The sequence below is a fragment of the Oncorhynchus masou genome, chromosome 11, assembly GCF_036934945.1.
Source record: "Oncorhynchus masou masou isolate Uvic2021 chromosome 11, UVic_Omas_1.1, whole genome shotgun sequence".
NCBI classification, from domain to species: Eukaryota; Metazoa; Chordata; class Actinopteri; order Salmoniformes; family Salmonidae; genus Oncorhynchus; species Oncorhynchus masou.
The window spans coordinates 23,217,796-23,245,520 of NC_088222.1; the positions used below are offsets into that span (position 1 = coordinate 23,217,796).

At 44.4% G+C, this 27,725-nt stretch overlaps 1 protein-coding gene across 1 annotated transcript in view; it reads right to left on the minus strand.

Annotated features, from left to right (window-relative positions):
* LOC135547936 (leucine-rich repeat-containing protein 75B-like) overlaps window positions 1-26,059 on the minus strand; it is a 45,654-nt gene extending 19,595 nt beyond the window's left edge. Inside the window, exons 1-3 of the mRNA XM_064977146.1 lie at window positions 25,484-26,059; window positions 15,391-15,519; window positions 13,914-14,026 (exon numbers count right to left, since the gene is read on the minus strand). Coding sequence (XP_064833218.1) covers window positions 13,914-14,026; window positions 15,391-15,519; window positions 25,484-25,828 — 587 coding nt within the window. The 5' untranslated portion in view covers window positions 25,829-26,059. The remainder of the gene's footprint in view (window positions 1-13,913; window positions 14,027-15,390; window positions 15,520-25,483) is intronic.
* Between the last annotated feature and the right edge of the window lie 1,666 nt (window positions 26,060-27,725).

The window sequence follows — 27,725 nt, forward strand, 5'->3', positions numbered from 1 at the left end:
TGAATGCCCATTTGCTAGCCTGCTAGCCGGGACCCGCTAGCTGTCTAGAGCATATTGGACTGTTTAGCTGAAGAGATCCATCGGCCAATTTCTCGGGCCACTATACCTATTTTGCCAATTAGACTGGACCCCTTTGATACACGGAACCTTACTAATCCACATGAGGAGGCTATAACAGACTTCCTCCGTCACGACGTCCCTCTAAGGCCCTTCTGCTAGCTTGCTAGCCCCGGCCTGCTAGAGCCTCTAGCCCTGCGCAATATGCCTTAACCAACCCTTTAGTTCCACCTCCCACACGTGATGACATCAGATGTTTCTAGAGACAATCTCTCATCAATCAATGCCTAGGTTTACATCCAATGTATTCACATCCCACCATACCTTTGTCTGTACATTATGCCTTGAATCTATTCTATCACGTCCAGAAACCTGCTCCTTTTACTCTCTGTTCTGAACGTACTAGACGGCCAGTTCTCTGTTCTTCTGGTGATGTAGAGGTTATTCCAGGCCATGCAGTGCCTAGCTCCACTCCTATTCCCCAGGTGCTCTCATTTGTTGACTTCTGTAACCGTAAAAGCCTTGGTTTGATGCATGTTAACATTAGAAGCCTCCTCCCTAAGTTTGGTTTATTCACTGCTTTACCAAACTCTGCCAACCCAGATGTCATAGCCGTGTCTGAATCCTGGCTTAGGAAGACCACCAAAACCCCTGAAAACCCCTGGTCAAACGACCACCCCTCTTCACTGTCAAACGCTCCCTAAAACACTTAAGCAAGCAGGCCTTTCTAATCGACCTGGCCTGGGTATCCTGGAAGGATATTGACCTCATCTCGTCAGTAGAGGATGCCTGGTTATTCTTTAAAAGTGCAATCCTCACCATCTGAAATAAGCATGTCCCATTCAAAAAATGTAGAACCAGGAACAGATATAGCCCTTGGTTCATTCCAGACCTGACAGCCCTTGACCAGTACAAAAACATCCTGTGGCGTACTGCATTAGCATCGAATAGCCCCCGTGATATGCAACTTTTCAGGGAAGTCAGGAACCAATATACACAGGCAGTTAAGAAAGCTAAGGCTAGCTTAGCTTCACCCAAATTCAGATAGCTGATGTTCTTTAAGAGCTGCAGAATCTGGACACCTACAAATCAGCCGAGCTAAACAATCTGGACCCTCTCTTTCTAAAATGATCTGTCGAAATTGTTGTAACCCATATTACTAGCCTGTTCAACCTCTCTTTCGTATCATCTGAGATTCCTAAAGATTGGAAAGCTGCAGCGATCATCCCCCTCTTCAAAGGGGGAGACACTCTAAGCCTAAACTGCTACAGACCTACAGTGAGCACCATACATATCGGATTAACCGTTTAGAAATTATAGAAGCTTCTGTACATAGTACCCCCCCCAAAAGAAAACATTGGACAGTTTAACATAATGTAGAATAAAGCAATCATTGTTAATATTTGGTCGCATATCCTTTGCATACAATGACTGCTTGAAGTCTGCATTGCATCGACATCACTAGACGCTGGGTATCTTGCCTGGTGATGCTCTGCCAGGCCTGTACTGCAGCCATCTTCAGTTCCTGCTTGTTTCGGGGACTTATTGCCTTCAGTCTCCTCTTCAGCATGTAAAATGCATGTTCAATTGGATTCAGATCTGGTGATTGACTCGACCAGTCAATGATTTTCCACTTTTTGGCCATCAAAAACCCCTTCGTTGCTCTAGCAGTATGTTTAGGGTCATTGCCTTGTTGCTTGATGAAGTGCCATCCAATGAGTTTGGAGGTATTTAGTTTTATCTGAGCAGATAAAATATTTCTGTAGACTTCAGAATTCATTGTTCTACTTCTGTCTGCAGTCACATCATCGATGAAGACAAGTAAGACCGTTCCACTGTCAGCCATACAGGCCCAAACCATAACACCCCCTCCACCATGTTTCACAGATGAGGTGATATGCTTTGGATCATGGGCATGTATTTTTCCCCCATACTTTCCTCATCCATCACTCTGGTACATGTTAATCTTTGTCTCATCTGTCCACAATACTTTTTTCCAGAACTCTTGGGGCACTTTTAGGTGCTTTTTAGCAAACTGTAATCTCGCCTTTCTGTTCTTCCGGCTCAGTGGTTTGCATCTTGTAGTGTACCCTCTGTAGTCCTGCTGGTGTAGTCCTCTACGTATGGTAAACTTTGACACATCTACAACTGCATCCAGGAGAGTGTTTTTGATCTGTTGGGCTGTTGCCAGGGGGATTTTCTTCACCATCGAGAGTATTCTCCGGTCATCCACTACAGTGGTCTTCCTCAGTCTACCGGGTCTTTTGATATAAATGAGTTCACCGGTTGTTTTTTTCTTGTTAATGATGAACCAAACTGTTGACTTGGGCATGCTCAGGGTTTTTGCAATGTTCCCAATTTATTTTTTTCATTTCTGAGGCTTAGGACGGCCAGCTTCATTTGCATCGACACTGCTGTCTTCCTCATGTTGTCACACCCCAACAACAACCTCCAAAGGCAATATCAAAGTCTAGAATCAATACTATTCATCAACAGCTCTCCTGCATTCACTAACGACACAAATGAATACACCTGCCTAACGACACACATCTGTGAAGCCAATTCAACAAATACTTGAAGTACCTTAAAATGGGGGGACCATGCACGAAAGGTGGTGTCATTTCTAAACGGTTAATCCGATATGTATGAAAATACCCTCAAAATAAAGCTGTAAGTCTGCACTTCACTCATTGTCATTGTATCCTTTCAAACTCAGTGATAGAGTACAAAACCCCAAAAAACAAAAAATGGTCACTGTCCAATGAATTATGGTGCTCACTGTATATCTATCCTACCCTGCCTTTCCAAGGTTTTCGAAAGCCAAGTTAACAAACAGATTACCGACCATTTCGAATCCCACCGTACCTTCTCCGCTATGCAATCTGGTTTCAGAGCTGGTCATGGGTGAACCTCAGCCATGCTCTAGGTCCTAAACGATATCATAACATTACTGTGCAGACATATTCATCAACCTGGCCAAGGCTTTCGACTCTGTCAATCACCGCATTCTTATCGGCAGACTCAATAGCCTTGGCTTCTCAAATGACTGCCTCACCTGGTTCACCAACTACTTGTCACGCCCTGACCTAAGAGAGCGTTTTTATTTCTCTATTTGGTTAGGTCAGGGTGTGATTTGGGTGGGCATTCCAGTTTGTCTGTTTCTTTGTTGGCCGGGTATGGTTCCCAATCAGAGGCAGCTGTCTATCGTTGTCTCTGATTGGGAATCATACTTAGGTAGCCTTTTTCCCACCTGTGGTTGTGGGTAATTATTTATTTTCTGTGAGTGTTTGTGTGCGCCACGGTTGCGCCACGTTCTGTTTTTTTGTGAAGGTTTCACTTCAATTAAAGATGTGGAATTACATGCAAGCTGCGCCTTGGCTCATTTATAACAGGGAGTTTGAAGACAGTGATCGTGACACTACTTCTCTGATAGAGTTCAGTATGTCAAATCGGAGGGACTGTTATCCGGACCTCTGGCAGTCTCTATGGGGGTACCACAGGGTTCAATTCTTGGGCCAACTCTCTACTCTGTATACATCAATGATGTCCTTCTTGCTGCTGGTGACTCTCTGATCCACCTCTACGCAGACGACACCATTCTGTATACTTCTGGTCCTTCTTTGGACACTGTGTTAACTAACCTCCAGAAGAGGTTCAATGCCATACAACTCTCCTTCAGTGGCCTCCAACTGCTCTTAAATGCAAGTAAAACAAAATGCATGCTCTTCAACCGATCGCTGCCCGCACCTGCCCCCCCACCCAGCATCACTACTCTGGACGGTTCTGACTTAGAATATGTGGACAACTACATATACCTAGGTGTCTGACTAGACTGTAAACTCTCCTTCCAGACTCACATTAAGCATCTCCAATCCAGAATTAAATCTAGAACCAGCTTCATATTTCACAACAAAGCATCCTTCCTTCATGCTGCCAAACATACCCTCGTAAAACTGACCATCCTGCCGATCCTCGACTTCGGCAATGTCATTTACAAAATAGCCTCCAACACTCTACTCAACAAATTGGATGCAGTCTATCAAAGCCCCATATACTACCCACCACTGCGACCTGTATGCTCTCGTTGGCTGGCCCTCGCTACTCATCACCAAACCCACTGGCTCCAGGTCATCTATTAGTCTTTGCTAGGTAAAGCCCAGCCTTATCTCAGCTCACTTGTCACCATAGCAGCACCCACCCAGCACGCTCTCCGGTAGGTATATTTAACTGGTCACCCCCAAAGCCAATTCCTCATTTGGCCGCCTTTCCTTCCAGTTCTTAACTGCCAATGACTGGAACGAACTGCAAAAATCACTGAAGCTGGAGACTCGTATCTCCCTCACTAGCTTTAAGCACCAGCTGTCAGAGCAGCTCACAGATCACTGCACCTGTACATAGCCCATCCAAATACCTCATCCCCATACTGTTATTTATTTAGCTCCTTTGCACCCCAGTATCTCAACTTGCACATTCATCTTCGGCATATCTATCACCCCAGTGTTTAATTGGTATATTGTAATTACTTCGCCACCATGGCCTATTTATTGCCTTACCTCCCTTATCTTACCTCATATGCACACACTGTATATAGACTTTTTCTACTGTATTTTTGACTGCTTCTTTATTCCTTGTGTAACTCTGTGTTGTTGTATGTGTTGAACTGCTATGCTTTAACTTGGCAAGGTCACAGTTGTAAATTGTTCTCAACTAGCCTTCCTGGTTAAATAAAGGTGAAAAAACTTGGGGTGGTTTACAGAAGATAGTCCTATTTGGTAAAAGATCAAATCCATATTATTGCAAAAGAGGTCAAATAAGCAAAGAGAAATTACAGTCCATCATTACTTTAAGACATAGTCAGTCAATGCGTACTTTGAAAGTTTCTTCAAGTGCAGTCGCAAAAACCAAGCGCAATGATGAAACTGGCTCTCATGAGGACAGCCACAGGAAAGGAAGACCCAGAGTTAGCTCTGCTGCAGAGGACAAGTTCATTAGAGTCACCAGCCTCAGAAATTGCAGCCAAATAAATGCTTCACAGAGTTCTAGTAACAGACACATCTCAACCTCCACTGTTCAGAGAAGCCTGCGTGAATCAGGCCTTCATGGTCGGAAACTGGTACTGTCCATCATAACTGTAGCAGTGTTGACTAAATACATTTCCATTGGGGTGGAGGCAGGGTAAACTGTTGAGAGGGTCGGGGGAATGACTATTGGGGGAGCAGTATGACCATTGAGGGGAACCAAGTTAAATTAAAAACACAAATGGTAATAAAAAAAGTACCTAATACAGTGGGGCAAAAAAGTATTTAATCAGCCACCAATTGTGCAAGTTCTCACACTTAAAAAGATGAGAGGCCTGTAATTTTCATCATAGGTATACTTCAACTATGACAGACAAAATTAGAAAAAAAATCCAGAAAATCACATTGTAGGATTTTTTATGAATTTATTTGCAAATTATGGTGGAAAATAAGTATTTGGTCAATAACAAAAGTTTATCTCAATACTTTGTTATATACCCTTTGTTGGCAACCACAGAGGTCAAATGTTTTCTGTAAATCTTCACAAGGTTTTCACACACTGTTGCTGGTATTTTGGCCCATTCCTCCATGCAGATCTCCTCTAAAGCAGTGATGTTTTGGGGCTGTTGCTGGGCAACACGGACTTTCAACTCCCTCCAAAGATTTGGACATGTACTAGCTTAAGCAGGGGGACACGTCTGGCACTGCAGGATTTGAGTCCCTGGCGGCGTAGTGTGTTACTGATGGTAGGATTTGTTACTTTGGTCCCAGCTCTCTGCAGGTCATTCACTAGGTCCCCCCGTGTGGTTCTGGGATTTTTGTTCAACGTTCTTGTGATCATTTTGACCCCACGGGGTGAGATCTTGCGTGGAGCCCCAAATCGAGGGAGATTATCAGTGGTCTTGTATGTCTTCCATTTCCTAATAATTGCTCCCACAGTTGATTTCTTCAAACCAGGCTGCTTACCTATTGCAGATTTAGTCTTCCCAGCCTGGTGCAGGTCTACAATTTTGTTTCTGGTGTCCTTTGACATCTCTTTGGTCTTGGCCATAGTGGAGTTTGGAATGTGACTGTTTGAGGTTGTGGACAGGTGTCTTTTATACTGATAACAAGTTCAAATAGGTGCCATTAATACAGGTAACGAGTGGAGGACAGAGGAGCCTCTTTTAAAGAAGAAGTTACAGGTCTGTGAGAGCCAGAAATCTTGCTTGTTTGTAGGTAACCAAATACTTATTTTCCACCATAATTTGCAAATAAATTCATTAAAAATCCTACGATGTGATTTTCTGGATTTTTCTTCTCATTTTGTCTGTCATAGTTGAAGTGTACCTATGATGAAAATTACAGGCCTCTCTCATCTTTTTAAGTGAGAGAACTTGCACAATTGGTGTCTGACTAAATACTTTTTTGCCCCACTGTATTATTATTAACAACAACAGCAGTGATGCCTGTCGTTGGGGTGGGGGCAGAGTAAAAATCAGTTGGGGGGAATGTCCATATGGGGAGTAGTGGGGGAATGACGATGACGACAGAAGCCGTTTCTCTCTCCTATCTCTAGGCCATCAGACTGTTAACTAGCCATCACTAGCCGGTTTCCACCCGGTTACGCAACCCTGCACCTTAGAGGCTGCTGCCTTATATATATATATATATATATAACGTGGACTCACTGGCCACCTTAATAATGGAGCACTAGTAACTAGTAATGTTTACATACTGCTTTACTCATCTCATATGTATATATTGTATTCTATTCTACTGTTCTTTTAGTCAATACCACTCCAACATTGAGCAATATAATATTTATATATTTCTTAATTCCATTGTTTAACTTTTAGATTTGTGTGTATTGCTGTGAATTGATAGATACTACTGCACTGTTGGAACTAGGAACAAGCATTTTGCTACACCTGCAATAACATCTGCTAAATATGTGTATGTGACTGATCAAATTTGACTGTCGTCAGCAAACTTGATGATGAAGTTGGAACTGTGTCGTGGGTATACCCACACAGGGAATAGAGGGGACTGATGACGCACCCCTCTGGGCCTCCGTGTTGAGGAGGTAATGTTGCCTACCATCACCACCTGGGAGCAGCCCGTCAGGAAGTCCAGGACCCAGTTGCATAGGGAGGAGACCCAGGGCCTTGAGTTCTGTAATGAGCTTATAGGGCACTATGGTATTGCAGGCAGAGCTGGAGTCGATGAACAGCATCCTTGCATATGCATTCCTTTTGTCCAGGTGGGTAATGGCAATGTGCAGCGCAATGGACAATTGTGTCGTCATTGGATCAGTCAGGGCTGTAGGTGAATTGGAGAGGGTCTAGTGTGTCGGGGAGGTAGGAGGTGATATGGTCTTTGACAAGCCTCTTAAAGCACCTTATGATGACGTAAGTGAGTGCATCTGGTCGGTAGTCGTTCAGTTACTTTCGTTTTGGGCACAGGGATGATAGCGGACATCTTGAAGCAGATGGGTATAGCGGCCTGAGCTAGGGAGATTTAAAATGTCAGAGATCACAACAGCCAGCTGTTCTGAACATGCTCTGAGGGCATGGCTAGGGACGCCGTCTGGGCCGGCAGCCTGCGAGGGTTAATACGTTTGCATGACTTACAGTTGAAGTTGGAAGTTTACATACACTTAGGTTGGAGTCATTAAAACTAGTTTTTCAATCACTCCACAAATTCGGTTAGGACATTACTTTGTGCATGACACAAGTAATTTTTCCAACAATTGTTTACAGATTATTTAACTTATATTTCACTGTATCACAATTCCAGTGTGAAGTTAACATACATTAAGTTGACTGTGCTTTTAAACAGCTTGGAAAATTCTAGAAAATGATGTCATGCTTTAGAAGCTTCTGATAGGCTCATTGACATCATTTGAGTCAATTGGAGGTGTATCTGTGGATGTATTTCAAGGCCTACCTTCAAATTCAGTGCCTCTTTGCTTGATATCGTGGGAAAATCAAAAGAAATCAGCCAAGACCTCAGGAAAAAAATGGTAGACTTTGTAGACTGGTTCATCCTTGGGAGCATTTTCCAAACGCCTGAAGGTACCACCTTCATCTGTACAAACAATAGTACGCAAGTATAAACACCATGGGACCACACAACAGTCATACCGCTCAGGAAGGAGACACGTTCTGTCTCCTAGAGATGAACGTACTTTGGTGCGAAAAGTGCAAATCAATCCCAGAACAACAGCAAAGGCCTGTGTGAAGATGCTGGAGGAAACAGGTACAAAAGTAAATATATCCACAGTAAAACAAGTCCTATATTGACATAACCTGAAACATAACTCAGCAAGGAAGAAGCCACAGCTCCAAAACCTCCATAAAAAAGCCAGACTACAGTTTGCAACTGGACACGGGGACAAAGATCATACTTTTCGGAGAAATGTCCTCTTGTCTGATGAAACAAATAGAATTGTTTGGCCATAATGACCATGGTTATGTTTGGAGGAAAAAAGGGGAGGCTTGCAAGCCGAAGAACACTGTAACGGCCGATGGTGGAAGAAGGTGAGGACCAAGGTCCAGCATGGTAAGTGTTCATCATTTTAATGGTAAAACTGAACACTAACAAACAAGCAACAAAAGAACAACCAAAACAGCTCCGTCAGGTGCAAAACACACTAAACAGAAAATAACTACCCACAACCCATAGTGGGAAAACAGGCTGCCTAAGTATGGTTCTCAATCAGACAACGATCGACAGCTGCCTCTGATTGGGAACCATACCAGGCCAAACACAGAAATACAAAACCTAGAATACACAACATAGAATGCCCACCCCAACTCACGCCCTGACCAAACTAAAACAGAGACACAAAAAAGGAACTAAGGTCAGGACGTGACAAACACCATCCCAACTGTGAAGCACGGGGGTGGCAGCATCATGTTGTGGGGGTGTTTTGCTGCAGGAGGGACTGGTGCACTTCACAAAATAGATGGCATCACGAGGAAGAGAAAAGCATGTGGATATATTGATATATTGATATATTGATATATTGAAGCATCTCAAGACATCAGTTCATGTTTGGTCGCAAATGGGTCTTCCAAATGGACAATGACCCAAAGCATACTTCCAAAGTTGTGGCAAAATGGCTTAAGGACAACAAAGTCAAGGTATTGGAGAAGCCATCACAAAGCTCTGAACTCAATCCTATAGAAAATTTGCAGGCAGAACTGAAAAAGCGTGTGCGAGCAAGGGGGAAAAAAAGCGTGTAAGCGAGCAAACCAAACCTGACTCAGTTACACCAGCTCTGTCAGGAGGAATGGGACAAAAATCAACCAACTTATTTTGGGAAGCTTGTGGAAGGCTACCCAAAACATTTGACCCAAGTTAAACAATTTAAAGGCAATGCTACCAAATACTAATTGAGTGTTTGTAAACTTCTGACCCACTGGAAATGTGATGAAAGAAATAAAAGCTGAAATAAATCACTCTACTATTATTCTGACATTTCAAATTCTTAAAATAAAGTGGCAATCCTAACTGAGCTAAAACAAGGAATGTTTTACAAGAAATAAATGTCAGGAATTGTGAAACTGAGTTTAAATGTATTTAGCTAAGGTGTATGTAAACGTCCGATTCAACTGTACATACGTCCTCAATGGAGACTGTGATTGTGAGGCCCACGTTGTCATCTGGGGCTCTCCTGGCAGCCTAGGGTCATTGTGCTCGAATCTTGAGAAAAAGGTGTTTAGCTCACCCGTTAGGGTGGTGTTGGTGATCATGATGTGGCTGGCTTTCCTTTTTGTAATCTGTAAATGTTAAGAGCCCCTGCCACATATTTACATTTACATTTAAGTCATTTAGCAGACGCTCTTATATGCCTTGTGTTCGACCCACAGAATTGCTCCTCCACTTGTGATTCACCATCTTGATCTATCTGTATAAGTCATATTTGTACTGTTTAAAAGCAGCTTCTCTCTTTCAATTTCCCTACAAGGCTGCTATCAATCCACGTTTTGAAGTGGGTTTGTTTTGAAAGATACTATTGGTATCACGTCATCTATGCATTTTTTTTATGAATCCGGTGACTGCGTTGGCATATTCATTGACGTTATCTCCAGAGGCGTCCATGTGATCAAAATAGTCTTGGAGCATGAATTCTGATTGGTCGGACAAATGCTGTTCAGACCTGACCCTCAGAACTTCCCTCTTGAGTCTTTGTTTGTAGGCGGAGGGAAGTAATGGAGTCATGGTTGGATTCTCCAAAAGTAGGATGGGAGGGGGCCTTATACCTGTGTCGAAAAGGCATGTAGCAGTGGTCAAGAGTAGAATTTCCGCGAGTTAGACAGTCAATGTGTTAGTAATAATTTGTGAGCACGGTACTCAAATTAGTTTTGTTAAAGTTCCCGAAACAATGAATGCTGCCTCTTGAGAATGCAATCTCTAGTTTGTTCAGGGTTCAATGAAGATCTTCGAGAGCCTTTTTTGTGTCAGCTCGGGGTGGGATGTACACAGCCATGGCGATAATCCCTGAGAAATCTCTCGAAGGTATTTGATGACTAAGTATTCCTAGTCGGGGGAGCAGAAGCGTGCATGTTTCTGTACGTTTCCCCTCGTCGCATCATGTGTTGGTCCTAAATCAGAGGCCACCACCAATGGTCTTAACAGAGAGAGGCCGCTTCCTATCCGCTAAAAAAACTAAAACCTGCTGGTTGTATATAATCCCTATGTTGCAGGATCTGATGTCCCTCTGGAAGGAGATCCTTGCTTCTTTTGTTTGTTCATTATTGATTGAACATTGGCGAGTAGTATGCTCGGTAATGGAGGACGTCTTAATCTCACTAAGACCCCACCACGTCTGCGTCTCCGTCGGAATTTTCACTTCCTACACTCCGGTAGGACTCCAAAGTAGCTTGGTGCCTCGCCAAAGTAGCTAGTCCATTGTTTTTCCATCTCAGGGAGGTGGGTAGATTGTGAGTCCCCAGCGATTTGTATTCCAATAGTTCTACCCGGTGTATGCAGTAATGCACAAAACAAACTGATTAAGAAAAACCGAAACCTGCAATGTTTTTTTAAAATCAGAGCTCGAGGCGAGGCGCCCTCGGGTGGCGCCATCTTAGTACCCGAGCTGGAACTGTCAGATATTTTTCTAATTGAAACCGATCTCTTTCTGTTATTTATTGGGATTGATCTGTTCAGTTATTCCTCGGTTAGATAGGTCCACAGTACCATGACAGTTGTTAAGCTGTGCAGTGGAGCGTGGAACAATTACACTACAGTATACTCCCTTACAAACTTATTCTGCACCAAGTAAACATGATATGATATACTGCCCAACACAATAGGATACTACACAGGCCTATATTATATGACCCCAAGACTAGGGTTGCAAAGGCGGGTATATAACTGGTAACTTTATATATCTCTGGCCCTCTGTGTGGCCTTATAACATTTAAAATATGAAATAATAAAATATGATTTTAAAATAAAAAAATTGAAAGGAAAAACTGTAAAACATTATCCTAAATATAACCCATCAATTTAGTGAATACTGTGGATGTTAAATATGAGGGTTTCGGAATGACTGATTCGTTATAAATATTTTTTAAACACTTAAATAAATAAAATAAGTAAAATAAATATGCCAGTACAGTACCTTGGAAAACTATTCACCTCCCTTGGCGTTTTAACTATTTTGTTGGATTGCAACCTGTAATTTAAATGGATTTTTATTTTTATTTCATGAAATGAACATACACAAAATAGTCCAAATTTGTGAATTAAAATAAAAAAACAAACATGTTTAAAAATATTAAACGGAAAAGTGGTGTGTGCATATGTATTAACTCCCTTTGCTATGAAGTCCCTAAATAAGATCTGGTGCAACCAATTACCTTCAGAAGTCACATAATTAGTTAGATTGCATACAGGTGGACTTTATTTAAGTGTCACATGATCTCAGTATATACACACCTGTTCTGAAAGGCCAAAGAGTCTTCAACACCACTAAGCAAGGGGCACTACCAAGCAAGCTGCACCATGAAGACCAAGGAGCTCTCCAAACAGATCAGGGACAAAGTTGTGGAGAACTACAGATCAGGGTTGGGTTATAAAAAAATATCTGAAACTTTGAACATCCCAAGGAGCACAAATAAATCCATTATTAAAAAATGTAAAGAATATGGCACCATAACAAACCTGCCAAGAGAGGGCAGCCCACCAAAACTCATGGACCAAGCAAGGAGGGCATTAATCAGAGGCAACATAGAGACCGAAGATGACCCTGAAGGAGCTGCAAAGCTCCATAGCAGAGATTGGAGTATCTGTCCATAGGACCACTTTAAGCCATACACTCCACTGAGCTGTGCTTTACAGAATGGCCAGAAAAGCCATTGCTGAGAGAAAAAAATAAGCAAACACGTTTGGTGTTCGGCAAAAGGTATGTGGGAAACTACCAACACATATGGAAGAAGGTACTCTGGTCAGATGAGACTAAAATGTAGCTTTTTGGCCATCAAGGAAAATGCTATGTCTAGCGCAAACCCAACACCTCTCATCACCCAGAGAACACCATCATGACAGTGAAGCATGGTGGTGGCAGCATCATGCTGTGGGGATGTTTTTCATTGGCAGGGATTGGGAAATTTGTCAGAATTGAAGGAATGATGGATGGCGTGAAATACAGGGAAATTCTTGAGGGTAACCTGTTTCAGTCTAGAAGACTGGGATGGAGGTTCACCTTCCAGCAGGACAATTTCCCTAAGCATACTACTAAAGCAAAACTCGAGTGGTTTAAGGGGAAACAGTTAAATGTCTTGGAATGGCCAAGTCCAAGCCCAGACCTCAATCCAATTGAGAATCTGTGGTATGACTTAAAGATTGCTGTACACCAGCGGAACCCATCCAACTTGATGGAGCTGGAGCAGTTTTGCCTTGAATGGGCCAAAATCCCAGTGGCTAGATGTGCCAAGCTTATAGAGACATACCCCAAGAGACTTGCAGCTGTAATTGCTGCAAAAGGTGGCTCTACAAAGTATTGACTTTGGGGGGGTGAATAGTTATGCACGCTCAAGTTCTGTTTTTAGTCTTATTTGTTTGATTCACAATAAAAAATAATTAGCATCTTCAAAGTGGTAGGCATGCTGTGTAAATCAAATGATACAACCTCCCCCCAAAAATCAAATTTTAATTCCTGGTTGTAAGGCAACAAAAAAGGAAAAATGCCAAGGGGGGTGAATACTTTCACAAGCCACTAAGTATTTGTTGTAAAAGTTTTGGCGCCAAACTAGTGGCAGTTGTGAACAAATTCAATAGTTGCAGTTAATTGAAAATAATGCCATTGTTGATTAGATGCATTTTTCATTAGACTATTTTCTCTATCTACTAGAAACTCGTGGACAATATGGACACAGATATAATAAATGAATACTATATAAAAATAGATATTTTTAAAGTTATTCAAGAATAAATTACCAGAATGACGATACATTGCCATAGATTTTCTGTTAATTACTGAAGATTGCAGTAACTTCGGTAAATTACCGGTAGCTTTGCAACCCTATCCAAGACACTAACAAAATAGACTTGGTGGAAGCTGGTGCTGCTGTGTAATTATCTAACACATGAAATCCTTGATGTTATTGTACAGTAAAGCACTCAATATCAGGAGTGACTAATCTCTAACAAACACTCACTGAACACGAGACTGTTCTGTTTAAGAGATGTTAGTGGGCTTAAGTAGGTTTTTGGGGCCGTGCGTACTGTATCACTCCTCTGATGTCCGTTTGCTGTTCGCTGTTCATTTGTTTGCAGTAGAGTTATGGCAGTAGCTGTCCCAGTTAGTGGATGTGCCAGCGGACAGATCGGCAGACGGACACTCACCAGGCCTGCGACTTCCTCCTGGGAAGACTTTGTCTCATCCACTTGGAGTGAGGGGTCAGGTGGAATATCAGTTGTCTGCAGATCTTGTTGGATGACTTCAGTGTATCTGTTTCCTGTAATATACATACATACATACATACATACATACATACATACATACATACATACATACATACATACATACATACATACATACATACATACATACATACATACATAGGGTGAAAGTGTCTGTCTTTCAAATAGAGGAACAATCAAAGTGACTGCTCTTGTTGACTCTCTGAACTGAATACATTTAATGAAAATAGGCCTATTTTCCTTTCCGACATCATGAACAATGGAATTAGACCCCTGCATTTTCCTTCATATGATGTCGAATGCATCATACGGGGATGATTTCTGTAAAACATTTTGCAACTATGTCAACAATGCACTAATGAAACAAATACCAAAATATTGTTTTGGGGTGGAATTTTCCTTTAAACCACATTTAGGACAACAGGTAACATTGTGACGCCTAAGAATGAATTTTATGCATTTTAGAAGCCCAAGGCAGAACATCTTGGATACACATATTTCAATGGACCACTGTTTCACTTATGTCCTTGCAAACCGCTATTATGCCACATTGAGCTGTGTAGTGATGGAGCTGTTTCCTTTGTTCTTAGAATGTGGGTTTAAAATGTGAAGGTTATTTATATTGTCTGATCCCCTTCACTTATCCCACTACAAACAATCCAACCATTTGGCTCCTATCTCCACATTATCTCAAGGCCCTTCTCGCTTGTCCATCCAACATTGTTATACATCAAAATATACTTTAGCATCTCTGTCAGTCCCTCTCTCCTTGGTCTTGCTCTTGTTACATTGCTCTTTCTCCCTCATAATAACATGTTTTTCATTTTGATGTGAATTGGGGCATTGTCAACATGGAATCAAATTCAAAATTGATTCAGAATATGCACAGGCAGTAGCCACCACATGGCTCTTGAGATATAGATACACAGTACTATGGTTGAATGCACAATAAAAGTAATGTTTTGAAGCAGTGAAACTGGTTCTTCACGTTTTGATGAGTTGTTGTTGACATTGGATTGTACTTTTGACAGTTGTAGAAATGACACCACACTGTGACTGACCTACTTCTTGTCATTAGTTATACCTAGGCGCCCCATGTCTCCAGCACCTCAAGAGTGAATACCTGCACACACACAAATGCGTCATTCAGAGCCTAATCATAACTGTATGATTTATGGCAGCAGTTAGAAGGCTGGAACCAAACCAAATGGCCTAGCAGTCATATTTCTAAGACCATCATCTATTTGCTCTTGAATTGACCCTTGCAGCCATGGATTCCTAAACGTTCAATTTTCTGTGCCTGATCTCATTTGATGTTCCCTGACAACAGCACGGTTGAGGTGGTTGAGACAGACAGACAAACAGACAGCTCAACAGTCAGACATTACAATGGGTTTACCCTCTTTGGACACTGCATGTCTTTGGCCAGGCTGAGCAAGAGCTCATGGGAGATTGGATCCACCAGGTTGAGAAAGGCTGAGTTCTTATAGAGGATATCATTGAGGGATGTTCCCTGGAGTCCCAAGTCCTGTGGGAACACAGAGCAAGAGAGAATAATCTACCATTTGCGTTTCTTTTCAATCATTCCAAGATCCAACAAGGGGGGAATTACAATATTTTTAAGTGCAAGTCATGCATCATTAAGTATTCAAGTGACATGATGTGGACTGCTTAATGGTAACAGATTATCAATGTATTTACATAATCCTTTCATCAGCCACTTTCATTGTTATGTTCATTTATCAAGCTGAGAGGATTTTACACTAAGAGTGCCAAATGGGACAAGGCACAGGATAGGCAGGGGTGTGGGATGGGGGTTTAAAGCAGGACAATTTCTCCCAAAATGACATTTCAAACACACAACATCTAAAGTGATGTGCTGTGCCCTCAGTCACCCCTAACAGTAAAATGATGTTCTATTGCATAACATGCACTCTAGGGACAGTGACTTTACTGCTGTGATCTGCATGGGGTCTGCAGTGTGCCTTAGGACACTTCCATCCCTAAAAGCCTTGGGTTTTTACACACACCACACTGAACATACTCCAGAGCTATCCAAAAAAGACCTCTAAAAACACCACGCAGGCACTTAGAGAAATGGTTCAAGTCTACAGCACTCCCGCTCCCCACCATCTTCTATTGAATTCAAATGGCATGCGTGTGTGATGTGCAGAAGGGTTTAATAAAAACGAGGAATGAGAACCTCCCCAGAGGTTGTTCTTACTAGTATCATCTGCAGGGCTGCTGCTATTTGCAGTGACAGTGTAAATAGAGTGAGGCAAAGGAAGCTGCAACGTCAGGTAATGCTCTGAGGGCTGCTCTGAGGCCTGCTGCTGGTGAGGGGATTGATGTCATTGTGTGCCCGGGTTTGAGACGTAACGCTTTGATACACATCAAAAGGCTTTGACACACATCAAAAGGCCTTCGATGCAGCCCTCACCAACCTCCCATATCGAGGAGAATGAGATCAACCACACACCTCCCTGAAACAAATGAGCTGAAACCGCAGGCAAGCCGTGACAGAAAGCCCCGAAAACAAAACATCCACCACAATGAAAGGTTAAGGCGGAGTAGAGCAGAGGAGGACAAAACTAAATTCAGGAAAACATTTATCCCCTCTCATAATTCATTTGTTTCAGGACTTGGTTTACTAACGGGTTCTAAGTCAAATAGGGGCTATATGATATCAAGGTAAATCATACAAAATATGATTTTCTCCATTTCTGTTCTACAGTACGAGCAAAGCTGCTGTTAGTCTGTTTACTTGCTGGACTCCATGCAATGTGAAGATGGTAGTGTAATGAACACAAGGGAGAGTTGGTTTCAAGCACAGGGTGTTTATTGCAGAGAGTTGGTTTCAAGCACAGGGTGTTTATTGCAAAGGACCACCTCAGGAGGCAGGTAGCTGGGTCCAGGAGCAGGCAGAAGGTCATAAACAGGGTCCAAAAGGGCAACAGTACAGGCAGGGAAAAGGCTAGTAATGTAGTCTGGGAGATCAGGCAATAGGTAGATAACAGGAAATCCGCTAGGCTAAAGTACAGGCAGGGAATAGGCAAAAGGAGTTGTTAGTGAGGCAGGCAAAACTATCATACACGGGAGGAGGAAATCGAGGGAAACACAGCGCTCCGTAAGCCATGTGTCACAAAACAAACAACACCTCACAGTGATGGGGTGCAGAACTGAACTAAATTGTGTGTGATAATAACATACAGGTGTGTGAACAGGTGATTAGAATTCAGGTGATTGGGATCTGGAGAGTGAGCTGCATTCAAGGGATCTACGTGTTTGAGGGTGTGAGTTGGAAGCAGATGTTACAGGCTCTTGATGGCCTCGGAAGCTGAGCAGGGGGCCTCCCCCAGGAACGTGGAGCTGGGCGGTCAGGACGGTTACAGTGGAAAGCGGCTGGGTCGAGGATGTCCTGGACGGGGTCCCAGGACCATTCTTCTGGTTCGTACCCCTCCCAATCCATCAGGTAGTGGATGCGACCACCCAGGCGATTGGAATCAAGGAGGGCTTGAAAGGAATAAGCCAGTGCACCGCCGACATCAAATAGAGGGGGTGCGTCAAGGTGCGCCACAGGAGGATGGAGAGGGCTGTTTATGACCTTCGCTCTCTCTCCCCTGCTACTCTCTCCTCTTCCATCCTATCATCTCTTCCCTCTGCTCATACCTTCTCCAACCTATCTCCTGATTCTGCCTCCTCAACCCTCCTCTCTTCCCTTTCTGCATCCTTTGACTCTCTATGTCCCCTATCCTCCAGGCCGGCTCGGTCCTCCCCTCCCGCTCCGTGGCTCGACGACTCATTGCGAGCTCACAGAACAGTGCTCCGGGCAGCCGAGCGGAAATGGAGGAAAACTCGCCTCCCTGCGGACCTGGCATCCTTTCACTCCCTCCTCTCTACATTTTCCTCCTCTGTCTCTGCTGCTAAAGCCACTTTCTTCCACTCTAAATTCCAAGCATCTACCTCTAACCCTAGGAAGCTCTTTGCCACCTTCTCCTCCCTCCTGAATCCTCCCCCCCTCCTCCCTCTCTGCAGATGACTTCGTCAACCATTTTGAAAAGAAGGTCGACGACATCCGATCCTCGTTTGCTAAGTCAAACGACACCGCTGGTTCTGCTCACACTGCCCTACCCTGTGCTCTGACCTCTTTCTCCCCTCTCTCTCCAGATGAAATCTCGCTTCTTGTGACGGCCGGCCGCCCAACAACCTGCCCGCTTGACCCTATCCCCTCCTCTCTTCTCCAGACCATTTCCGGAGACCTTCTCCCTTACCTCACCTCGCTCATCAACTCATCCCTGACCGCTGGCTACGTCCCTTCCGTCTTCAAGAGAGCGAGAGTTGCACCCCTTCTGAAAAAACCTACACTCGATCCCTCCGATGTCAACAACTACAGACCAGTATCCCTTCTTTCTTTTCTCTCCAAAACTCTTGAACGTGCCGTCCTTGGCCAGCTCTCCCGCTATCTCTCTCAGAATGACCTTCTTGATCCAAATCAGTCAGGTTTCAAGACTAGTCATTCAACTGAGACTGCTCTTCTCTGTATCACGGAGGCGCTCCGCACTGCTAAAGCTAACTCTCTCTCCTCTGCTCTCATCCTTCTAGACCTATCGGCTGCCTTCGACACTGTGAACCATCAGATCCTCCTCTCCACCCTCTCCGAGTTGGGCATCTCCGGTGCGGCCCACGCTTGGATTGCGTCCTACCTGACAGGTCGCTCCTACCAGGTGGCGTGGCGAGAATCTGTCTCCTCGCCACGCGCTCTCACCACTGGTGTCCCCCAGGGCTCTGTTCTAGGCCCTCTCCTATTCTCGCTATACACCAAGTCACTTGGCTCTGTCATAACCTCACATGGTCTCTCCTATCATTGCTATGCAGACGACACACAATTAATCTTCTCCTTTCCCCCTTCTGATGACCAGGTGGCGAATCGCATCTCTGCATGTCTGGCAGACATATCAGTGTGGATGACGGATCACCACCTCAAGCTGAACCTCGGCAAGACGGAGCTGCTCTTCCTCCCGGGGAAGGACTGCCCGTTCCATGATCTCGCCATCACGGTTGACAACTCCATTGTTTCCTCCTCCCAGAGCGCTAAGAACCTTGGCGTGATCCTGGACAACACCCTGTCGTTCTCAACTAACATCAAGGCGGTGGCCCGTTCCTGTAGGTTCATGCTCTACAACATCCAGAGTACGCCCCTGCCTCACACAGGAGCGGCGCAGGTCCTAATCCAGGCACTTGTCATCTCCCGTCTGGATTACTGCAACTCGCTGTTGGCTGGGCTCCCTGCCTGTGCCATTAAACCCCTACAACTCATCCAGAACGCCGCAGCCCGTCTGGTGTTCAACCTTCCCAAGTTCTCTCACGTCACCCCGCTCCTCCGCTCTCTCCACTGGCTTCCAGTTGAAGCTCGCATCCGCTACAAGACCATGGTGCTTGCCTACGGAGCTGTGAGGGGAACGGCACTGCAGTACCTCCAGGCTCTGATCAGGCCCTACACCCAAACAAGGGCACTGCGTTCATCCACCTCTGGCCTGCTCGCCTCCCTACCACTGAGGAAGTACAGTTCCCGCTCAGCCCAGTCAAAACTGTTCGCTGCTCTGGCCCCCCAATGGTGGAACAAACTCCCTCACGACGCCAGGACAGCGGAGTCAATCACCACCTTCCGGAGACACCTGAAACCCCACCTCTTCAAGGAATACCTAGGATAGGATAAAGCAATCCTTCTCACCCCCCCTTAAATGATTTAGATGCACTATTGTAAAGTGGCTGTTCCACTGATGTCAGAAGGTGAATTCACCAATTTGTAAGTCGCTCTGGATAAGAGCGTCTGCTAAATGACTTAAATGTAAATGTAAATGGCTGTACCTCACAGGCTTGAGAAGGGACACATGGAAAGATGTGGAGACGATAGGTGACAGGATTGATGCAGTGTGTTATTTTGAAGGGACCAATGAACTGTGGACTGAACTTTTTGCATGGGTCACGAAGCCGGATGTCCAGTGTAGAGAGCCACACACGTTGCCCAAACTGGCTCACTCTGTCGAAACCACTCATCGGCGGCAGGCATAGTTCCCGGGTTCTGTCTCCCATGGGAACATGGGGGGTTGGTATCCGAGGACACACTGAAAAGGAGTGAGATGGAGTGAGGAATGCACCAGGGAGTTCTGTGCGTATTCGGCCCAGGCTAGATAGCGACTCTTGTGTGGTTGGTGGGTGCAGTGTTGGCGAAGGTATTTCCCGATTTCCTGATTTAGGTGTTCCGTCTGCATGTTGGTTTGGGGATGGTATCCGGAGGATAGGCTGATGGAGACCCCCAGTCGGTCACAGAAGGCTCGCCACACCCTGGAGATGAACTGGGGTCTCCGAAACGATGTCTTCCGGGATCCCATACAGACGAAACACCTGCTGGAACATGCAACTCAAGCCATTTCCATGGCATTAGGTCGATGCGGAAGGGGGATGAGTCGGCACAGCTTGGAGAACCTGCGTTCAGGGGATCTAGGTGAGCTGCATTCAGGGGATCTATGTGTTTGAGAGTGTGAGCTAAGTTCAGGGGATGTACGTGTTTGAGGGTGTGAGTTGAAAGCAGACATTACAAGTAGCAGATGAGGGCATAGGGCTATACATGTACAGTGCCTTTGGAAAGTATTCAGACCACTTTAGTTTTTCCACATTTTGTTAGGTTACAGCCTTATTCAAAAAATGTATTAAATTGTTTTCCCCCTCATCAGTCTACACACAATACTCCATTATGACAAAGCAAAAACTTTTTTTAGACACTTTTGCTAAACTATTAAAAATGAAAAACAGATATCACATTCACATAAGTATTCAGACCCTTTACTCAGTACATTGTTTAAGCACCTTTGGCAGCAATTACAGCTTTGAGTCTTCTCTTGATGCTACAAACTTGGCAAACCTGTATTTGGGGAGTTTCTCCCATTCTTCTCTGTAGATCCTCTCAAGCTCTGTCAGGTTGGATGGAGAACCTTGATGCACAGCTATTTTCAGATCTCTCCAGAGATGTTTAATTGTGTTCAAGTCCGGGCTCTGGCTGTGCCACTCAAGGACATTCAGAGACTTGTCCCGAAGCCACTACTGTGTTGTCTTGGCTCTGTGCTGAGGGTCGTTGTCCTGTTAGAAGGTGAACCTTTGCCCCAGTCTGAGGTCCTTAGCGCTTTGGAGCAGGATTTCATTTAGGATCTCTTTGTACTTTGCTCCATTCATCTTTCTCTCGATCTTGACTAGTCTCCCAGTCCCTGCCGCAGAAACAAATCCCCACAGCATGATGCTGCCATCCCAATGGTTTACTGTAGGGATGGTGCCAGGTTTCCTCCAGACGTGATGCTTGGCATTCAGGCCAAAGATTTGAATCTTGGTTTCATCAGACCAGATAATCTTGTTTCTCATGGTCTGAAAGTCTTTAGGTGCCTTTTGGCAAACTCTAAGCTGGCTTTCACGTGCCTTTCACCGAGGTGTCTCTTCCGTCTGGCCACTCTACCATAAAGGCCTGAACTCTAGAGCTCTCTCAGAGTGACCATTGGTTTCTTGGGCACCTCCCTGACCAAGGCCCTTCTCCCCCGATTGCTCAGTTTGTCCGGGAGCCTTGGTGGTTCCAAACTTCTTCCATTTAAGAATGATGGAGGCCACTGTGTTCTTGGGGACATTCAATGCTGCAGACATTTTTGGGGAACCCTTCCCCAGATCTGTGCCTTGACACAATCCTGTCTCTGAGTCCTACGGTCAATTCCTTCGACCTCTTGGTTTGGTTTTTGCTCTGACATGCACTATCAACTGTGGGACCTTATATAGCCCACAGGTGAACTCCAATGAAGTTGTAGAAACAAGATGCACCTGAGCTCAATATCGAGTCTCATAGCAAAGGGTCTGAATACATACGTAAATACGTTTTTTTCCATTTAATTTTTTTTATAGATTTGCAAACATTTCTATAACACTGTTTTTGATTTGTCATTATGGGGCATTGTGTGTAGATTGATGCAAAAAAACGATAAAATAACTTTTAGAATAAGGCTGTAACATAACTAAATTTGGAAATGTCAAGAGGTTTGAATACCTGTCAAGGGGTTTTCTAGTCCGGAGCCTCCTGCAAGGGTTCCCAGTCCGGAGCCTCCTGCGAGGGTTCCCAGTCCAGAGCCTTCAGCGAGGGTTCCCAGTCCGGAGTCCCCGGCGACGATCCACGGCCCGGAGCCTCCGGCGACAATCCATGGTCTGGATCCTCCGGCGACTATCCACGGCCCTGATTCCTCCGGCGACGATCCACGGTCCAGAGCTTCCGGCGATGATCCACGGTCCGGAGCCTCTGGCGACGATCCACGGTCTGGATCCTCGGCGACGATCCACGGCCGGTTCTTCTGGTGACTAGCCACAGTCCAGAGTCCCCGGCGATGATCCACGGTCGGGTTCCTCCGGCGACGATCCCTGCACCTGAGTCGCCACCGAAACGGGCGGATCCGTGAGTGGAGCGTGGTCTACGTCCCGCACCGGAGGCGCCACCGAGGCTAGATGTTCACCCGGACCCTCGCCTATAGATCTTTTTTGCGGCCAGAGTCCACACCTTTGGGGGGGGGGGGGGTACTGTCATGCACTGACCTTAGAGATCCTTTATTCTCTATTTTGGTTAGGTCGGGGTGCGTCTAGGGTGGGCATTCTAGGTTCTTTATTTCTAGGTTGGCTTGGTATGGTTCCCAATTAGAGGCAGCTGTCTATCGTTGTCTCTGATTGGGGATCATATTTAGGCAGCCTTTTCCCACCTGTTTGTTGTGGGACCTTGTTAATGTATTGTTGCTTGTGAGCACTGCATAGCTTCATGTTTGTTTCTTTCTTCTGTATCGTTACGGTGAGTTTCATAAATTAAACATGCGGAACTCTATGCACGCTGCGCCTTGGTCCGTTTATTACAACAACGATCGTGACACCTTTGCCCTTAAAGCCCCCCATGGCTTCAACCCTGCCCAGTCATGTGAAATCCATCAATTGACTGATTTCCTTATATGAACTGTAACTCAGTAAAAAGGTTACATTTGTTGCATGTTGCGTTTTATATTTTTGTTCAGTATAGTATATCTGAAGAAAACATAGGATAGTACATGTACAGCAATAATTGAATAGGATGGCCCTGACTAGAACACAGTATATACATATGAAATGGGTAAAAGTAGTATGTAAACATTATTAAAGTGACCAGTGTTCCATTATTAAAGTAACCAGTGTTACATGTCTATGTACATAGGGCAAAAGCCCCTAAGGTGCAGGGTTGAGTAACCAGGTGGTAGCCAGCTAGTGACAGTGACTAAGTTCAGGGCAGGGTACTGGGTAGAGGCCGGCTAGTGACGACTATTTAACAGTCTGATGGCTTTGAGACAGAAGCAGTTTTTCAGTCTCTCGGTCCCAGCATTGATGCACCTGTACTGACCTCGCCTTCTAGATGATAGCGAGCAGGCCATGGCTGAGGGGGCCGAGACGAATTTCTTCAGCCTCCTGAGCTGTTGCGCCTTCTTCAACACACTGTCTATGTGGGTGGATCAGTTCAGGATGAGAATTCTCTTGGTAGATAAAATGGTCTACAGAATACCATGAGCTAATCTATATCAGGTGAACAAAAGCTTGAGATTTCCTTCACACTTGAAGCAGCACACCAGTTGTTATTTATGAAAAAACATACTCCACCCGCGTTTGACTTCTCCGAAGTCGCTGTATGATCCTGCCACTGTACTACGTGCATAGCGTCATCATCTAGCCAACTTTCAGTAAAACACAATATTGCAACTTCTCAAGTCTCTCTGATAGGAAACGCTCGAACAAAGCTCATCCATCTTATTCTCGAATGATGGGACATTTGCCAATAGAACGGAGGGGAGCGCCGTTCGGTTTTCTCTTCGCCTCAATTTCACCAGGACATCACCTCGTCTCCGATGTCTACGCCTGCAGCGTTTTGGTCGCCAATGGAACAAAGGGGCACAACCGACATTCTTATAAGCTATTTGTATTTTTACACCTATTTTTGTCACCTGTCTGAAATGTGATATTCCACGAAGAGCCTGAAGACCTACACCTCAACAGCACTGAAGGTGTTACCATACATACCTGAGCCAGACAAGGCAGACAATCTGACACAGCAGTTACAATTTTGATCTGTGATTATGTAAGGGACAAGACACTGAATAATTGTACCCTAAACTAAATTACACCATATATACAAAAGTATGTGGACACCCCTTCAAATGAGTGGATTCTGCCATTTCAGCCACACCTGTTTCTTAAAGGTGTATAACATCGAGCACACAGCCATGCAATCTCCATAGACAAACATTGACAGTAGAATGGCCTTAATGAAGAGCTCAGTGACATTCAATGTGTCACGTCATAGGATGCCACCTTTCAAACTGGTCAGTTCATCACATTTCTGCCCTGCAAGAGCTGCCCGGTCAACTGTAAGTGCTGTTACTGTGAAGTGGAAATGTCTAGGAGCAACAATGGGTCAGCCGTGAAGTGGTAGGTCACACAAGGCGAACAGAGCGGTACAACCGAGTGATGAAGAGCGTAGTGTGATAAAATTGTCTGTCCTCGGTTGCAACACTCACCAGCGAGTTCCAAACTGCCTTTGGAAGCAATGCCAAGTGTCTGCCGGAGTGGTGTAAACCTCGCTGCCATTGGATTCTGGAGTAGTGGAAACGCGTTCTCTGCAGGGATGAATTATGCTTCACCATCTGGCAGTCCGATGGACAAATCTGGATTTGGGGAATGCCAGGAGAATGCTACCTGCCCCCAATGAATAGTGCCTACTGTAACGTTTGGTGCAAGAATAATGGTCTGGGGCTGTTTTTCATGGTTCGGACTTGGCCCCTTAGATCCAGTGAAGGGAAATCGTAATGCTACAGCATACCTTGCTTTGTGCAAGGGGGCATTGTCATGCTGAAACAGGAAAGGGCCTTCCCCAAACTGTTGCCACAATGTTGGAATCACAGAATCATCTAGAATGTCACTAGATGATTCTGTCCATACAGAAATGGTTTGTCGAGAATGGTGTGGAAGAACTTGGCTGGCCTGCACATAGCCCTGACCTCAACCCCATCAAACACCTTTGGCATGAATTGGAACACTGACTGCAAGCAACAACAAAAAAGCCTAATCACCAACATCAGTGCCCAACCTCAATAATGCTCTTGTGGCTGAATGGGGAAACCCCAAAATAAAGGGGAAACTCCAAAATATGAAGTAACACGCCTAATTTACAAACAAACCTACAGTCACTTACACAGGCATAATAATCTAACACAAATAATAAATGCAGCATTTTACCAGTACATTTCATATTTTTGATCAGGCTGACTTGAGTGACAACTTGTGGATACTGCTGATCTAACAGCATCAAATTCTGCAGGTGCACCAAATAATTTAAGGATGGACACATCTTATGAAGTTTAGGAGAAGTAAACTATTATTCAATGTTAAACATTCTCTCTTACCTTTCTTAGCAATTTGAGCACCTCGACTGCATGTTCTTGTTTCTGTTCTCGAAGAAGCTTCTGTATTTCCCGGATCCATGCCACCCGTCTCACATAGGGGCTGTGCTTGGTTTTCCGCAGCATCCCTGGGAGCTTATCTGACTTCAGCATCAGGGATGTAAACAAGAATTCCCCACCTCCTCTGCCACCACTCCGCTCAGTTTCTCCGGAGCTGTCCTGCTGCTGGCGTCTCCTGTTGGAAAATGTGGCTTCTATTTGGTCCAGACTTCTTTGCCTGGTCAATTTAGAACCCATTACTTCACAGAATGTTTCAGTTGAACAACGGTTCCTAGACGCTATATACATGTACCTGACAGAATGTAGCCATAACAGTTACACAGTAGCCTAAACTTGGATATTGAGTAACGCACACACGTTTTTTTTATCTGAACAGTATGAAAACAAAGGGAGAAAATATAGGTTGATAAATTACTATATTCTCTATTAGATTACATTTAGAGCATTACACCAGCAGTATTGCATAGCTTTCTATTCATATTCAAATAATTTCCACCGTCTTGCCGTTATAACCATGCACTGCCACAACAGAGCAGGAGCAGTCAGTGTAGCCTACTACAACATCACGTGGCTATCGTGGTCTTTGCTTCCAATAAGAATCCGCGCTGCCTCGATCAGTCATGGGATTACTCTCTCAGTATCCTCGACTGTCCAAGACCAGTTATGTTGTTTAGCAGCTCATGATGGTTTAGCTTTCTATTTGAGAGGGATGATTTAATGCTGATACATTTTTTACACAGTTTGTCAATTATCATAGTAATTATCATATCACATACTATCAGTCTGAATAATGACGCAGGAAGAGATGGCTGCCGTTTTACGATCCCATAACTAATTGTGATATTGTGTGTTTTTTCTCGTTATTTGTAATTTATTTTGTACATAATGTTTCTGCCACCATGTCTTATGACCAAAAAGAGCTTCTAGATACCAGGACAGCGATTACTCACCTCATACTGGATGAATACTTTTTCTTTAACAAGTCGGAAGGGAAGGATTTACTTCAGATGCTCGACAAGACCCTCACCCCTGTCATTCGCAGGAGAAAGAGACAGATATCAGACAAAGGTCTGGGTGCCTTGTAAGAATCTGACACGATGAGTGGGTAATCTCCCTTTACCATCGGTCCTATTAGCCAACGTACAATCAATGGATAATAAGATAGACAAACTATGATCACTTATATCCTACCAACGGGACATTTAAAAACTGTAATATCTTATGTTTCACCAAGTCCTGGCTGAACGATGACATGAATAACATACAGCTGGCGGGTTTTACGCTTTATCGGCAGGATAGAAGAGCGGCCTCTGGTAAAACAAGGGGCGGCCTCTATGTTTATTTGTAAACAACAGCTGGTGCTCAAAATCTAAGGAAGTCTTGAGGTTTTGCTCGCCTGATAAGCTGTAGACCACACTATTTACCAAGAGTATTCATCTATATTCTTCATAAATGTATATTTACCGTCACAAACCGATGCTGGCACTAAGATCGCACTCAATGAGCTTTATGCGCCATAAGAAAACAGGAAACCGCTCACCCAGAGGTGGAACTCCTAGTGTCCGGGGACTTTAATGCAGGGAAACTTAAATCCGTTTTACCTCATTTCTACCAGCCTGTTAAATATGCAACCAGAGGGGGAAAAACTCTAGACCACCTTTACTCCACACACAGAGATGCTTACAAATCTCTCCTTTGCCCTCCATTTAGCAAGTCTTACCATCATTCTATCCTATTGATTGCTGCTAACATCGATGTGTCTGCTTGGGGGGAATATATCAAAGCCGTATATATTACCCCCCAAGCAGACACATCGATGGCCCTGAACAAACTTTATTGGACTCTATGTAAACTGGAAACCACATATCCTGAGGCTGCATTCATTGTATCTGGGGATTTAAACACAGCTAATCTGAAAAAAAGACTCCCTAAATTCTATCAGCATATCGATTGCGCAACCAGGACTGGTAAAACCCTGGATCCTTGTTATTCCTTCGTGACGCATATAAGGCCCTCCCCCGCCCTCCTTTCGGAAAAGCTGACCACAACACCATTTTGTTGCTTCCAGCCTACAGACAGAGACTAAAACAAAAAGCTCCCGCTCTCAGGTCTGTTCAACGGTGGTCCGACCAATCTGATTCCACGCTCCATGCTTCGATCACGTGGATTGGGATTTGTTCCGCAA